The 17,546-nt window shown below is 35.4% G+C and overlaps 2 protein-coding genes and 1 pseudogene across 2 annotated transcripts; 2 read left to right on the plus strand and 1 right to left on the minus strand.

The window, feature by feature from the left end:
* Positions 1 to 6,366: 6,366 nt before the first annotated feature.
* Positions 6,367 to 7,866, minus strand: LOC114755465 (cation/calcium exchanger 2-like; annotated as a pseudogene).
* A 2,440-nt stretch (positions 7,867 to 10,306) lies between these two features.
* On the plus strand, positions 10,307 to 12,736 carry LOC114755501 (uncharacterized). Its single transcript, XM_028944385.1, has 3 exons — positions 10,307 to 10,599; positions 11,606 to 11,867; positions 12,319 to 12,736. The coding sequence occupies exons 1-3, from the start codon at positions 10,420 to 10,422 to the stop codon at positions 12,384 to 12,386; spliced, it is 510 nt and encodes a 169-aa protein (XP_028800218.1). The 5' UTR covers positions 10,307 to 10,419; the 3' UTR covers positions 12,387 to 12,736.
* A 1,615-nt stretch (positions 12,737 to 14,351) lies between these two features.
* On the plus strand, positions 14,352 to 17,324 carry LOC114755388 (beta-glucuronosyltransferase GlcAT14A). Its single transcript, XM_028944266.1, has 4 exons — positions 14,352 to 15,074; positions 15,247 to 15,322; positions 15,413 to 15,528; positions 16,667 to 17,324. Exons 1-4 carry the CDS (start codon positions 14,585 to 14,587, stop codon positions 17,179 to 17,181), a joined length of 1,197 nt encoding a protein of 398 aa, XP_028800099.1. The 5' UTR covers positions 14,352 to 14,584; the 3' UTR covers positions 17,182 to 17,324.
* The last annotated feature ends 222 nt before the right edge of the window (positions 17,325 to 17,546 follow it).

The raw sequence follows: 17,546 nt of genomic DNA on the forward strand, positions 1-17,546 counted from the left end.
CTTTCTTGGTTTATTTCCTCTTTTTCCTTCATCCACATTCTTTCCATAATACGTCAAGCATAATTCCAACATTGGAACATGGAATAAAAATATAATTTACATCAAAACACTATTCATAACTTATCATAAAATCAACATAAAGTTTAATACACTTGATAAAAGTTTCTAACATAACACAATATTCATAAAGTCATTTCATTCCAAGGCCAATTCTTTCCCTTCCTCCATGCTTGGTCCACTCTCTAATTAGTGTATAAAATGACATAGGAAGGGTGAGATTTCAAAGAAATCTTAGTAGCTTATGAATTATAATTATCATGTAGATCAATGCAAGTTTAATTGTGACGTGTCATGCAATCTAAACTATTCCCAACTCATAAGAATTCATACCAAATATCATGCAAGGATAGGAATATTATATTATCCACATTCCATATTACAAAGCATTTGGCAAAAGCATAACCAATGTCAATCAAACAATCAAAATCATCACACAGTTCTTCCAATCCAAGCAAATAACAAATCACAACAAACAAGCAAGATAAACAATCAAATTATAATTCAAAGCCACCTTTTTAAAAGCTTGTCCAAATGATTACTCCAAAGAAAAATGCTTCTCTTTAGTTCCTCCTTTCAATGCCTATTAAATCAAGCATAAACATAGGCCATATTAATCACAAAATAACTTGGTTCTAACACTTTAACATTAACTTAACAATTTTCTCCTTTCTCTTTGATTTTTTAACAAAATGATTTCTTCTTTAGAATCAATCATCTCATGATTCAATCTTACACAATTTTTCATGAAGAATCCAATGGTGCAATCAAATTTTTGAATTTACACCTCTTCCCCATGATCTTCACTTAGCTGAATAGTGGGCTACATGTTTCTAAAATTTCTATTTTTGATTCTAATGATTTTAAACACTTCCCAATAGCAAATCCCTAACAAAAACATGTTTTAAAGCTATTGGAATCATCAAATCAATGAGAAAAAAACTCCTTCCCTATATACAGTGCTAGCCGAAATTCCTCCCCTTAAACCCCAACTTTGATTTCATCCAAAAATCAATCCATACACCACTTAATCTTCCTTATTCCACTTGATGATTAAGGTTTCTATCATTTCCTAAGCATCACACATCCCAACCGAATTTTTCAACATTTCCCAGTATTTTTTCAGCATTTTCCCAAGCAAAAATCCTAATCTAATCAATGTAATACGTAGGGATAATAATGCTTAGACATACCTTAATGTTTCCTTAGTATTTTTTGGATGATTTCTTACCCAAAACTCCTCAAGAATTTTGAACAAAGGGGCTGGATGAACAGTGGTAGAGTCTCTCCTTATTTTTTCCAATTTTCCAATATTTTCTTGGTATTTTCTAAGGATATTTATAGAAAAATTGGTCTGCCCTCTTTCTTCCTCAATTGGCCAAAATTTAGGACACCTCAAGGGTGTACGTGGCAGCCATCAAGTGCTGGAAGGATCAGATTATCCCAAGTGGCCATGTTCTAGATTTTTCCACACAATTATCCCCTAATTTGTATTAATTTTTAATTAAAATTTGAGGGACCTGGAAGCTGCACGAAATTGGACACATATTGGGCTCAATGTGGGTCCCACAGATGGTCTGGGCTGGTCCAAAAACCTGGTTCACAAACCAAATCACTATCCCAAACCAATTTGAAACTTTATCGGTTACTATTCACTAGCAACGTTCTATAATTTTTTCAGACCTCTAAAAATTTATTTCTCTCAATGATAATTCACCTTTTAATATGAGAGCATGATCTGAAAATTTTCAGAATTTTTTGTCACTTCTAGGTGTTTATTTTGAATTTTTTCCAATTAGACCTTTATTAGTAAATCTGAGGAAAAATAAATTCCCTAAAAATAATATCTGAACTTCCAAGACCCAAAAATAATTTTATAAATTCAAATAAATATTTAGATAAATTTTTCATTGATCTCACAAATTTATTGAGGCCTCTAACTAATTAAAATAATTATTTTTCTCTGATTTTCTAATATTTTCCCGAAAAAACCTCTGTTTATGGGAAATTCCATAATAAATCATTTTCACTCAAATTCTACCTTTTGGGTCTCGACTGAGTTTTCAAAACCTCTACTCTACAGTTTTCTCATTTTTCAAAAATTTTCTAGAATTTTTTTCCAAATTTTTCTGTTTTGTCCTTCTTAGACCGAATTACGGAAATGCCAGTTTGGACCTTTTTGGGGTTTCATATCAAAATTTGTTTTATCTCCTCATCTAGTTTCTACATTAACCCTCATCCCAATTTTAATTCTCTTATAACTAGATGAAAAGTTTTGGGATGTGACAATATTTTAGCTTTACATTGAGGGCAATGCACAATTTAAGTGTGGGGGAGGGATTGATGAATTAAATTTTGATTTTCTAAAAATATGCCCTAGTTTTTTTTCAAATTAACTTATAATTAAGCTAATGCAATGCTTTTTTATAAATAAAAGAAAATAAATAATTTATATTATACTTTATGCAACTAAGATATCCTACATATTTATTGTTAACTGTAATAATTTGATTAATTATTATTCTTATGGTTAGTAATTGAAATAGGTAAATTAATATCTTGTGATTAATATGCTATTCAATTTATTAATGTGAATTACTTCATGAGAGATAAACTCCTATTGGAAGCTATTTTGAACCTTTTTTTGTGTGTGTTTTTTTTTTATTTGTTTTAGTTTATTCTTTAGAACTTGTCTTAATTCTTTTTACAGCTACCTAATTCATGTGCAATTCTTTGAAATGATTGAGGCGTTCATATTCTAAGCCCTTTTATCCCAAACACAAACCAAATTTATATTTTATCCATAGTTATCCCTTAAGCCCAACATTTTTCTTAATTTCCATCTTACAGTAAGTCTATATATATGTGTGTGTATATAACTCATTCTTATGACAACTTTTTCTGGAATTCATTAAAGTACATTATTTATTTTGTATTGTTGTTATTGCTCTTATATATTATAGGGTGCAAAGAAAAAGGGGAGAGAGAGAGAGCAAGAAAAGAAAAAGAAAAATATAATGCTTAAAAAAAGAAAAAAAAATAGCCCCAAAAAAAGGAAGAAAATACCGTTTTATTTCTTATAATTGGCAACATATTCATCTTCCATGCACAATACATATAAAATAAAGATATCATCTATTTTCTTCTGCATGCGTATTACTTACAATTCATCGTCTTCAATTCCATGTAACCTATTTCTACATTACAACCCACAAAGACCTTTTGATTCTGAATGAACATGTAACTAGCAGTAGTAAATTAGAATTATTACAAGCTTATGGTAGGGTCTAAATAAGTGAACCAAGTGAAACAAATATCCCATATAGGAGAGATGAGCGGTACAGATATATCCTGAGTGTTCTCTCATGCTTTGTTCTGATTAATTTAATTAGATATCTATTTAATCTATTTGCATTAATTTGTCCTGTGTCTCTTACTAATCTAAGGGATGTAAATGATTAGATTATTACTTTTGTGCTCAAATATTGTCTAACTTTCTACCTACTAAGTTGATTTAAATGATTTCACATTTTATTGCTTTGCATAGGAGTGCAAAGGTTTAAGTGTGGAGGTATTTGATATATCCCTATTTTATAATATATTTTTATATACAATTAACGGATTTTATAATGTTCAAAGGGTTTAAAATGCATAAGATACTCATATTTTGAATTAAGAAAATTATATAAATTAATTCCTTAAAAGTATATTTTTTATTATATTTTTATAATTTCCCTTTTGAAAGGTATCTTTACTTTAATTTCAGAGAATATTCTGTCAAGCAAACCATGGGTCCTATGGAAATTAAGTTTGAGGTAGCCATTTGGCATTAAAAGAGAAGTTTTCTAATTATCTAATTAGAAATTATTCAAAGTATCCAACCAAAATATCTCTTATCTTCCATCATAAATTAAAGAGCTTGAATAATTAATTTCTTTTTCGGATAATTCCTTTATTGTATTTTGAATTTGAATAAATATTTTATTCATATTTTTTTATTAAATTTTGTGCCATGTCCACCATATATCCATCACCCATTTAATATCCCAAATATCTACATTATCATCTTCATCTTCCTCCCAAACCCTAACCCTAGTTAATTCTGCCATCATATCTTTAGTCAAATTTAAAATATTATCCTTTTATCCAGTTTCATTCAAATTCAAAAACTCTTTCCTTTGGTTGCCATGAAGATCACACCAAATCAAGAGAATTCAAATTCAAAGTTCTATCAAGATTACAAGATAAAAGAAGATAAAAGATCAAGCTTGAAGTCTCAAGGGTTTTCCCATCTAACTAGGAAAGATTTAAGAGCTATAAAAGAAGATCAAGGAAGCCTTGGAGAAGAACGAAGCCATCTACACTTACACGATCACAAGCATAAACCTTGCTCCTTCCTTGCATCTAGTTTTCCATATCTTCTTCTTATTTTCTTTTATCATTATGATTGCATCTAGCCATATGTGTGGCTAGTCCTCTTTGTTCCTAAGTACCAGATGATGTGGCTTTACTTCCCGTTTATATTAGGAGTTCGTTAGTTTCTTCAGTCCATAAATTTGTTGCTTTTATGAATTTCCTAGGTCAAGATTTTTATTTCTTTTGTTGACTAATATTTGATTTGTGTTTTAGTTGAACAATTATATTTAAAGCTTTTAATGAATATATTTAGTTTCCTTATGTTCTATATGTGTTTATCTTTATAGATTTCTATTTGATTCACACAAGTAGTTCATGCTTAAGGTTTTCTATAGATAACTCTCTTCAAGAACAAGATATAATTGTTTAATTGAATTGACAAGCTAAGTGGTTTTTGATTAATTAAAGATATATGCTAGCTTTCTAAGTATAATATTATTAATTAATCATAACTTAGTGTTATCTAGGGTTTTTCCTTTTGACATAGTAATTATTTTTATACAAACTCTTTATCCTTTTGAACCATGATAGCTACTCATTAACATTCTCGAAAAGTGCATCATTCTGGTAAAGTCTTCATTCATTTTGCTTTTTTTTTTTTTTAATTATGGTTATTTCTCTTTTATTTCCAAGGCTCAACATCTAATTTCAACTATTTAATACCTTAATTTTTTGGATAACCAAAGCTTAATTAACTATAATCCTCAGATTAAAACTTAGAATGTTACATTGGGGAATACCGCTCACCTATATGGATTTGTCGAATCCCAAGTAACAAATAAACCCTTATCCTAAACAACCTATCAATCACAATCACAATCCTTACTCCTCATTTTTAATGTTTTGTACTAAACGAGACCTAAGCTTTCACCCATCAATCTTCCAACTCTTTTGCCTTTGCTTTTAGATGAACTTGGTCTTATGTTAGTTGATTAGCTCTAGTCGTATAGGCTATCAATAAATATTAGATTTCAAGATATAGTGTAATCTAGGTTGAACACTTGGTCTCTAGAATCTTATATCTTTTAATCAATGAAATTAATGGACAAATTAACTGGAAAATAGGAAGAAATAAGTATATCAACTTTCTAAAACCATCACTAGCTAATTGAAATATTTATTTTCTTTTTGTTGAAATAAATGAAATTTGCAAATAGACAAGCAAAGACTTGGAATGACAGAAGAGGAGTCAATTGGTGAATCACCGTCGATGACAGGGAAAACAAAGTCTCATTTAACGTGATGGGTGCCCTTTTTTGGCGTTTTCTTGCTGCCCCTTGATGGATATTGGTATGTTTCTTCAGATGTTTAAAACAGGGAGATGAGCACATCGTTGCTAATGAGTTTACATAACCATAAAAATATCATTCCACTATAACATATGAAATTGGAATGGCCCAAGCGTCTGAATCAGCCTCAGAAACAAAAAAAAAAAATGAAGAAAATAATTAAGAGCCCTCCTCCTAATGCTCCATCAAGCCTCATGTTTCTTCTTGTTAAAGCCACGAGTGCCCAAACCAATCCACCAACTAAAAGGGCCAGCGTCTCCAAGATATATGGATCGTAAGGGATCACTAGAGATGATGAATACTTAGACCAAGTTGAGATTACTAGAGACAAGCTCAGGCCAATAAAGTCCCGTTTGGTACGAAGCATTGAAAATATGGGATTGAAATTGAGAATAAAATTGAAAAAGATTATTAAAATAATATTTAGTATGAGTAATTACTTATTATATGGGGCTAGGTAAACTCAGAGAAGTGGAATTGGAGAATATCACTTCCTCTCATGGTATTCTCCAATCCCACATATATGGGTTTGGCTAATCCCATATAACAAACAATCTCTTATACTAAACACTCTTTTAATAGATTTTTTCAATTGCAATTCCAATCATAATCCCTCATTTTTAATACTTCCTATCAAACGTAACCGGAGAGTGTTGAAGATGGGACCAGCAAAGCAACTCATATGGCTACTTGAGCACCTTCTGCTCCACCCTTAAAAGCCATTGTTAAATTTGTCATTAAATCCCCAAGAGAATTTCCCCAGGCAAGAACTCTGAGCCCCAATATTAATTGAAGGACTTATCCCACATATGTAGCCAAGTGAAACTAACAAACCTACCAATTCTTGGATTGAAATGTAACTCCAGGTAACACTTACTATAATCCCCCCTGCAAGCCAAAAGAAAACAGGCACTTTTTTGGTAGCCTTGAGCTCTTGGTTTTGAAAAAAGCAGTTACTCCAAATATGATCCCAACCAACAATCCAATTCCATAAAAGATTAGATCGTTGTTGAAGAAACCATTCTCCTTGTAAGGGATCCATATCACAGATAAGAGAAGCAGTGCCATTGTTACTGAAGAAATTGCAAATGGCTTAGACCATCTTTCTTTACAAACAACAGGAATAGTCAATCTCCTTGGCAAGTAGAGGGGCATCTGCAGAACCCAAAGTGCTTTTTGGCATACCAATGATCTCATGCAGCAGCATTTCTTGATTTTTAGGCCAAACTCTCTATCACCTTCCTCGTTGGAATCAAATACACCTTCTTCCATGCTGACGAGAAGAGGCGCTCTCAAGTCTGTGTCATGACATGGATTACCATTCCATTCAGAATCTACAGAGACACCCTTCCAACAGGTGGATGAGACGCAAATAACAAAATAAATACATAACATATATCAAAGTAAAACCCACTGCTCCAAAAAAATTGATCCCACCAGAGATGAATATTACAAGCAAGTACAGAAGAATCATGAGAAGAAAACAAACATCTCTTGCAAAGTCGTGCTTTCTGACTTGAATCCCCCTGTGACGAATTGAGATGCTTACAATTCCAACCACAATGCAGGAAGCGAAGAAAGAAGCCCCAAGTACCGTATTGAACCCAATGTCGCTAGTTCCACTATCCTTGGAGGAGATGAGGTTGGCGAAAACGTCACGGGCACTATTTCCGAGAGAAAGAAGAGTCACCCCAGCAATTCTAGTGGACAGTTTCAGTAGTTTCGACAGGTTTTCAAGAGAGGGACAAAAGTATTCAGAAGTTGTATTAGCAAGCAGGTAAAACAAGATTAGGAGCCAAAGAAAGAGAAGAGTGCGACCCAGCCATGGGAATTGACCCAAATTGCAGTAGAAAAGGAAAAGGTAATCAATATAGGCCTGTGAAATGCATGGGCCATTGGCTTTTAGGTACAAACACTTGGCTCTGTAGCCTTCTAAACTATGGAAGATGTTGCAATCATGGTCAGCACCGTCGCCAAAGGTAGCATGGTTCAGACGAACAGGGAATTCCGAAGAGGGGAAGTAAATAGTCAGGAAAGCCGCCACAACTACGAGCACCGAAACATTCAAGAATAAGCGCTTGAATAGAGAAACAGCGGAAGGCATGAGAGATAAGGAAAGCTCACAATTTAGTTTCAAATGGAAAGATGATTGGAAACTTGCGAAATAAGGAAACAAATATGCAGGAATGCAGCAATGGAAAAGGAGAAAGGAAAAAAAAAACCCTGAAATATCCAGAGAAAAAACTCGCTTGAGGGAAACAATTTAACAGATAACAAAGCAATGGGGAGCTAACGTTAGAGACTAGTGCTCCATGGATTGATGAATGCAATGGGTCCCGCGTGCTCTCCATGTAAATGCAGAAAAGAGGGGGAGAGAGATTTGGAAGAGTTAAAAAGCAAATGGGATTTGTAATACGAGGGATACTGTGACAAGTGGGAGAAGGAATCAAATCAGAGCAGGGGGAATCTAATGTGGTTGTGGGATTTAAGGAAGCAGAAGAGTGAAAGCGAAATAGATAGTGTTGTGCCAACCATAATTACACATGGCGGCTAGTAAGGGAATGTCCTTTGTGGTAGTTAAGAAGCACCTGTGAAGGAGTAATTTGCAGAGAAAGAAACAAACATCATGGATTCGTATAAAAGGCAGGAATCAACCCAAATTCCTTGACCACCCCAGGTCTCCATTTCCACCCATGAATGACGATCACCACCGCAAACCAAAGCCTGGCTTCTCCTTTCTTAACTCCTTTCACGTCATTTATTTATTCCCTTCACCTACGCTACCTGCTTTAATTCTTGCTTCTTATATCTTACTATTATTTTGACATTTTTTAATTAATTTTTTAGTGCTTTTAATTTTAAATGATTCATATCTTTCCTTTGCATTCTAAGATGATGCTCCGTGATTCTTCTGTTTTCCTTCTACTCAATGAGTATGACTATAAAACAATGAATATACAAAAAATTTAAAAGAGTATATAGAACTGAAAATAGAAGGAAGAAATGAAGGTAGGAACCTGGAAGGAAGCAGATCAGATGCATACACACGTTTTCGCATGAACGTAACTCCTCAAAAATAACAAGGGACCCACGTTTGTGTAAAGTCTTCAGTCTTCCACAGTCCGCACTCAATCGGCTCACCACGTGGCTTTTCTGTTTCTGTGTCTTTGTTGCCATAGAAGTCTGCTAGATGATGATGTGGACTTACTTGTCCTCAAATTTACACCTCATCGCCCCTTCTTCTTTGGGTGTGTTTGGATTAGTGATGGAAAAGTAACTTTTTTTTCAATCTGACTTTTCCAAAAGTCAGATTGAGTAAAAGTCAGATAGGATAATGTGATTTATGTTTGGATTGGATTTTAAAAAAAAAGCCAGTTTAAAAGGCTGAAACTTGTTTGAATGATAAATGTAAAAGTAAATTTAGATGTAAAATGACTTAAAAGAACATGAATTATATTAAATAGTACATGTCTAATATTAGATATATATATATATATAATGTGACTATTTTTTAAGAAGTAAGGAAAATAAAAATTATTAAGAGTAAAGAAATTTAATTTATTATTAGAAAGAAATTATATATTTAAGAAGTAAGGAAAATAAAAATTATTAAAAATGAGAGAAAAATCATGCAGGAGGGTCAGGTAGGTAAAAATATTTAACACCCTAATAAAACATTCTAACGGTTTTCTCAAACGCACCAGCATCTAAAAAAAAAGCACTCCAAATCAGCTTCTCCTAGAAGTCAGATTAGCCCACTATGAATCCAAACATGTTAAAAACACAGCCACATGAGAAGCCAGATGGGGACGCACGTTTGGGCCCCAAACGTGATTCCAAACGGGCACTTTATCTTATCCCTCTTCCCCACATTTCATTCCCTCTTCTGTTTTATCCTCCCCCCCCAAAAAAAAAAAAAAACTTACTTCTCATATACACTCTGCGCCGACTCAGCTTCACACTTCAAAATTCCTCCGTGTCTCTACCTCTTAAGTGTTGTTCGCTGAGTAAATGTGTTGGACTTGATTTCCTTGAATTGAATAAGCATATTTATACGTATGATCCCTAACATAGGTCTCGGTCTCCCCGAATATTTCCCCGTAGTATTCCCAGTGTCTGTTTAAGGATATTTTAACGTGTCACATAGTCCCCCTCTAATTCCTCACATCACATGGCCTTTCCCCTCACTAAAGCACAATTTGTTTGTTCTTCCCAATTCAATCGTGATATTTCTGGTAGCATGCCCCGAAATTTTCTCCTCTTTCCATCCCAACTGCCAACTTTTATTTTCTTGGAACAGTTCAGCTGGATGCCAAGCAAACGGATAATACCCCACCATACGAGAGTTTCTGGTGGAATCGATTTGGGCTCTTTACCCCATTTTCTTTCATTATTGGGCTGAAGAGGCTCATTACATTTACTTTGTTTTATCCAAGCCCACGATCCCAATCTCAATTGTGGGTTTAACCTTTAACGGACAAGGCCAGAAATTTTGAAGCTAAAACCGGCACCAATGATCCATCATACTCATCGTCATCCCCGAGGACCTTAATTGAGCGCGAAAACGGGTGGTAAACGGGTGAACAGCCCGGCTGTTGGAACGGGCGACTACTCCAAAGCTCGGGGGACTGGTTCGGCTTGAAGATTCTGGATTGCAATGGATTCAGCTTCTCTGAAAATGGCATCCTCAAAATTCATTGTTGGCCCGAATGTTTCTGCGCTCGTGTGTTCTAAAAAGTTGATAAATGTTGGCTGTAATTTCAACGAAACGGTGTTCGGCCGTAAAATTTGTGCCGCCTCCCTCAACGGCTCTGCTTCTAGCTTCAATTCATACCGGGTTAGTCGAATTTTTCCTTTTTGCCTTTCCTAGTATTTGTCATGTTTTCGTCATGAATGCTAACTCGTTGCTTTATCAAAATGTTTGAACGGATGAGGCTTCAATTTTGATTGGCCCGAAGTTGTATGCAAAACAAGTTAGGAGCAGATTCTGAATCCTAGCTACTCTGGTGACTGGATATTTGGATGCCTGACATGAGGTCCCATTTAGTTTTATTGATAACGTCCTAGAACAGTATTCCCCGGAGTGCTATTTATATCTTACAGTTTCAATTTCAAAATCGCACGTTTGATAGCGATTCGCTGATAAAGGAGAGAGAAGGATTAACTAAGAGGTCGATCATGGATTTTTCTTCAATTCTGCATAACAAGGGGAAGAGTGTTCCTCACTGATGTGCGACCAGAAATATTAGTTGGATCTTTTGTATCTTAAATTCTTAATGAGTTTTTGTCCGAAGAAATCTAAATGAATTTATTTGTTAGTCAAACAGTCGTTAGAACCTGATAAATCCATTTTTTCAGCATGGCAAATAAATCTTGATTAAGAAAGTTTATGCTGTTGAGGCCTGTCTATTACATGCTGCTCTTGAATTGTCCACCAGAAAATCTTAGCTTGTATTCATGAAGAATTCGAACAAAGTCGGATCTTCAAATTATCAAGAAGTTTGTTTTCAATGCTTCTATTTAAAGGTTTATGGAAGACTCAGTTGTTATTCTCTCAAATCCTTTGACGGGTTGTCTTTTTTTTTTTTTTTTTTGGCCAACAACTGGTTGTTGCTCAAAAATACTTTGATTTTATTATTTTATAACAGACCACCAGTCACAGATCTTAGTATATATACATAGAGGAGCTCAGAACTAAATCTTCACCTACTCTTGTGTGAGTGCATTAGTCGGGAAAAAGGGTATTCGATCACATTGGAAATTTTATCCACATTTCTTGCATTTTCATAAGTTTGGCTCTATTTGTTCTGAGTGTCTCACGTGACCATTTCTTTGTGTTTCAGTCTGTATCAAGTTTAAGGGAAGATGGGAACAGAAGCAGAAGTAATCTCGAATCTCTGTTTAGTTATGATAAGGCTATACCTGAGGAAAGAATTAAGAAGCCTGTTGGCTTATCTTTGGATGAAAAAGATACCGGTAGCAATCTCCGATGCACTGATTGCCAAGCCAAAGGTGCTGTGCTCTGTCCCACTTGTTCTGGTGCAGGCCTTTATGTTGACTCCATATTGGAAAGCCAGGGCATAATTGTTAAAGTTCGCTGCCTAGGTATATCTTCTTTCCTGATCAAACAGCTTCACTGGTGAAAATGTTAGTGTTCAGCTGCAAAAGTTCCTGCACACTGCTTGTGTTTTTCAAAGTTTCGATTGTATTCGCTGGGTTTATATATATGATATTCTGTTGCCATTTGTGACGTAAAGGCAGTTCTCTGATGCAACTGCTTGGCTCTGTAGATGGACTGCTGTTAGGTTAAAATTTTCCGTTTTATTGATCTTTAAATGAACAGCTGGGCCATAATTTAACGATGTATCAAAGGTTTAAAACTCTGGCATATCTGCATTGGTAGATTTGTCATGATTTAAAGCCAACTGGTTCCCAATGTGGTCAATCCGGTGATACACCTGAACATATGCTAAAGGAATTCATCTACATGAAGTCTTACGTAGCTGAGCATCATGATTAGTGACCATGTTTTGATGCAGTAACTGTTTCCATGTAGGTTGCGGGGGAAGTGGTAACATGATGTGTACAGCATGCGGTGGACGAGGTCACCATGGACCCAAATGATTAAGGTCTGGCTTTTTGGAATTTTGTTGTACCACTAAATATATAGCTTCAGGGCTCTTGCCGCAAAGCCATTTAAATTCATGTCTCTTTCAAATGTTTTCTGGCTAAACTAGCAATGATCTTTGTTGAATTTGAATGAAATCTACGCATAGTTGATTGATGGAAATTTCTCTGCATGTTAATGCGCTATTATAGTTTGAACGTTGCAATGAGCATGAATTGACGGCATGTTCGGAACAGGATGGAAAGAAAGAAACCTGTCTGTCCAGAAAAGGACAGAAAGATTATGATAGGGGATTCTAGTTGTCCATGTATTGTCAATAGCAATTCCTTTACTTATTTGCAATGCAGAAAATGTTTTCACAACAATGCCTTTAGCATCAAATTATGTTCTTGACTTCTTGGCGTAATATTGCCGTTTGGGTTTTTCTGCTCCTTCGATATACAGGCGCTCCTAATTAATAATTATAGCCAAGAATTTCTGCTGTATTAGGTATCATTGAAGGTTCTGCAAGTCGCATGCCCAAGTTAGTAAGGAGTTTAGCAACCCAAAAAAGTGTTTTCATGCCAGTCAAGATAAAAAAAATTTCATATATTTATCTCGGTAAAATTACTTTTATAAAAGTTGAAGAAAAAGTTGTTGGAAAACCTGCTGCATTTGAAACTTGAGAGTCATTGTGTGATCCGAAAACATGAAGGATAAGCGAACAACTTAGGGCTCACGTGCGTCATCAACTCGATGAGAACTTCCAGACACAGCTAATTAGTGACCAAGATTCCGTTGTATAAAGGCTACTCGTTTTCCCCCGCCAGCACGGTTAGGCGCACTAAATTATCAATCTAAGCGGCATTGTTGATAGTTGCAGTTGTACAAACTTGACCTGCTTAATCAGTCCTATGATCCTATACAAAATGTCTAAGAAGCGTGCTCATGAAGAAATTAGTTATCAATTACTATCTCCGCTCCTTAATATAAGACCCTGTTTGACTTTTATTTTGGTCCTAAATATAAGACCTCAATCCACTTTGTCTCTTATATTTATACTTTTTTTTTTCTAAAGTAACCCTTATAACAATGATAATTCTAATCAATACACTTGATTAGTAAGGACATTTTAGGAAAGACAATGCCTATTTAGGACAAATAACTAACTCAACTTACTTCCTTAATCTCTTCAAATTAGTCAACTGGCTCTTATAATTAGGACCGGAGGTAGTATTAAATCCCGAACAGAATTTTTTATTTTTACCTTACCTCTCCAAGTTATCTATTTAACAACTTCGTTTCTATTGTATTTACTGATATTTTATATTGATAAATAATAAGTGTTATAAGAATTATTATTTTTCATCAAAATCTTAAAACAATGGTTATTCTGGGACAGAACAAAAATTGGAGATAATGATTGTTTTAAAACAGAGATAATAATTGATATTGAACAACGTCAGGATGAACTGCTATGTACTATTTATCTCGAAGTAGAATTGAAATAAGGTAAGCTTAAAAACACCCAATACATTCCATCCATCTTCATCTTCAACGTTTGATGCTTCCTACTAATAGGACGTATCACATTCATAGTCAGGATCACATTCTTCTGGTGCATGATCCCAGATAAAATGACCATTTATATGGAACCAACAAAATCTAATTAGACTTGCCAAGCATTCTATGTTAAAAAAAAATCAGAAATCAAAAGAGGAAAGTTTTGATAAAGGAAACTTGTCATCTTGAAGTTTTTCTTTTGGACCATTGTCATCTTGAAGTTAAAAAGGGCATTTTACGTAGAAAAAATAAGTAAAGGTTATAACTGTAATTAGACCCTCAGATCTTTTCCCCCATCTCCGTGCACCCCTTGGAGGATTAAATCCAAACGTGCTTCGTTCGGAATACTTATTTGCTGGTTTTCATTAGGAGTTGGACCTCAGTGACAAAAGAAGCGCACCAGGGGAATCTGCGCATTTCTTCTCCCTACCGACAATTGACTGACAAATGGAGGCCTTGTGCTTAAAGCAAAGAACCCACTAAAGCTGCACAATGTAAACCACACTCTTCCCAATTCCTACCCGTTTCCACTTTCGTCATCCAAACCAGCCAAACTCTTTCTATATTGATTCTCCCCGGCCTCCTTCCCCCTCGAACTCCCCTTCTCACTTCCTTTTCTTAAAAATCTATCCTTTTGGCAAATTTCTCCAAGATGGGTATCAAAATTTTCATGGCTTCTTTCATGCTAACCTCAATGTTGTTCTTAATTCTTTATATGCCCACCAGATTAACCATGCCCATCTCCAGCGTCAGGCCCGTGATGAAATATTTTAATGTCTCAAAAACCAGCAAAGCGTATCCAGTTTCTTTTGCTTATCTGATCTCGGCATCCAAAGGAGACGCCGAAAAGCTCAAGAGGTTGATGAAGGCGCTGTACCATCCGGGGAATTACTATTTGATTCATATAGATTATGGAGCACCCGAATCAGAATTTAGGGATGTTGCTGAGTTTGTGGCCGGAGACCCTGTTTTTGGTGATGTGGGGAATGTTTGGGTTGTGGGGAAGCGTAATTTGGTCACTTATAGAGGACCAACAATGCTTGCTGCCACCCTTCATGCTATGGCTTTGCTTCTAAGGACTTGCCAGTGGGACTGGTTTATTAATCTTAGTGCCTCTGATTATCCCTTAGTTACACAAGATGGTATGGTGAGTGGCCTTTATCTTTTATACCCATTGCATAGTCTACTTTATTGTAATCTCGTTGTCTATTAGTTTCTTATTTGATTGGGTATGTTTGTGAGTAAATGTTACTGGTAATTGCTTATTTCATTGTGCCATGAAACTGAGATGGACTTCTTTCTTATTCTATTCAGATCTGATCCAAGCGTTTTCTGAGTTGCCAAGGCATATCAATTTCGTGCAGCATAGCAGTCGTCTGGGTTGGAAACTGTAAGTAGTCTTCTTGGTCTGATAGCGTTCTTGTTTAAATGTCTTATTTTTGTCCCCCAAAGTTCTGATTTTCTTATATCCATTTTGAAGGAATAAGAGAGGCAAGCCAATAATCATAGACCCAGGGCTTTACTATCGCAATAAATCAGAGATTTCGTGGGTCATTAAGCAAAGAAGTTTGCCGACATCCTTCAAACTCTATACAGGTTTTTCTTGTCTCCCTCATACTTCAGTTCTGCATATCCTGTTCAAGCCAATATGTTGTTGTTTTATGCATATTCCACATTTCTCCCTAAAATGTTTAATTAGCTTATCACCATTCAACAGCATGTGATGCTCTGAATCTGAGATCTGAATTGAGTGGTCATATAACAGTTGTCGTGCTTATCAAGGTCATAATTTATTTTTGTCGGTTGATCCCTCTGTGGCTCTGACTAGACTTGTTTGTCCTCTTTTCTCTCCTTTTTATACGTCCCGGTGTATTCTTCTATTCTAGACATCGTGCTAGCGTGATACTTGTACCAAACCTAAGATCAACGTGTCAATCGGTGCTTCCATAATGAGGTTGAATTTTGGGATTTAAGGTTCCAACGTCAATGTTACGGATGGTTCTAGCTCGTTGCTGCTGAAATGTCTTATTTAGTTGTCATTGATTATTAAGGTAGTAGTTACCCGTAAATCGTGGACATTTTTGTGTAATTAATGATGTGCTTCAAGAACCTCACCTACTTATGCCCTCGTATACCCCTCTGGAAACTTCTGGTGTTCTTGAGTAGTGATTATCACACGCTTGATTTGAAGACTCAGCGAACAAACTCGAAACTCTGGCAATACCCTTAAATTTTTTTGTGGGATGGATGTACTCATTAGTTTTTGGAAGGAAGCAGGTAAGAATATTCATTTGTCATTGAAGACAGAGCAGGGCAGAGATGGATCTAGGATGGATCAAGAGTATACGTTCATCCAGGAGATGCACGTGCGCCATTCCTTGTTTCTAGCAGTGCACGTGCCTCTCCCGCCTTGCTGTCGGGGTTACAAATAATACCCCTTTTCTCTTTGTTTAACTAATCTCAAAATGATCTAAACAAGTCTGAAAGCATATTCTTCATCAGATCAACTCATTTGCTTTAGTGTGTCTTCTTTCTATGGAACTGGGACCAAGTCGCACTCATCATCGTGCCCCTGTTCAAAATCTGTCTCTTTGGGATCTCATAATGAGTAGGATTTGTTAGAAGTTACGTGTAATTGAAATCCGCTCCCCCCCCCCCCCTTCTACAAGTCAGATTCTTCAAGGGGTTAGACTTATAATTGATTGATGTTATTATATTGGCTTTGAAAATGCAGGTTCAGCATGGACCATATTATCAAGATCATTTGCGGAGTACTGCATTGTGGGGTGGGAAAATCTGCCAAGGACAATGCTTTTGTACTACACTAATTTTGTGTCATCACCTGAAGGGTATTTCCAGACAGTAATATGCAATTCTGAAGAGTACAAGAACACCACAGCTAACCATGATCTTCACTACATCACTTGGGATGTGCCTCCGAAGCAACACCCGAGGTCTCTTGGTCTCAAAGATTATCGCAAAATGGTTCTGAGCAGCCGGCCGTTTGCCAGAAAATTCAAGAAAAACGATGCAGTTCTTGATAAAATCGATAAAGAACTTCTCAAGAGGCATCGTGGGCAATTTTCTTCTGGAGGATGGTGTTCTAGTGGCGGCAGAAACAGAGGATGCTCTGATTTTAGAATTGAGAATTTTGGCGTCCTCAGCCCCGGCCCTGGTCATAGGAGGTTGAGAAATTTGCTATCCAAGCTTCTCTCTAATAGATTTTTCTACAAACTGCAATGCAGATGAACAAATCATTACTTCATGTCTCCTGAGTTTTGTAATTTTTGAGGTTTCTATTTTTCAGTCAATAATGTTGGATATATGGGGATTCATCATGTAAAAGGGCAAGGATTGATTATTATCACTGGCAAAAAAATTTTATCCGAGTACATTCAATTTTTTAAAAAAAAAAAAAATTAAGCATGGTGCTGCTTGGGTACTTGGGGCAAATTTAGCGCATAACAGATATGGAAGAAAATGAAGAATATATTTTTATCAATTTATTTATTCTCAAATAATATTTCTTTAACATGTATGAAAATAATTATTAATTTTTTTTTTGCCAAGATACTTAAATTTAACTATCAATACTTATATCTCGTTTGTTAATA

This window comes from Neltuma alba, unplaced genomic scaffold (assembly GCF_004799145.2).
Source record: "Neltuma alba isolate B1F8T4 unplaced genomic scaffold, ASM479914v2 tig00001330_pilon, whole genome shotgun sequence".
Classification (NCBI taxonomy): domain Eukaryota; kingdom Viridiplantae; phylum Streptophyta; class Magnoliopsida; order Fabales; family Fabaceae; genus Neltuma; species Neltuma alba.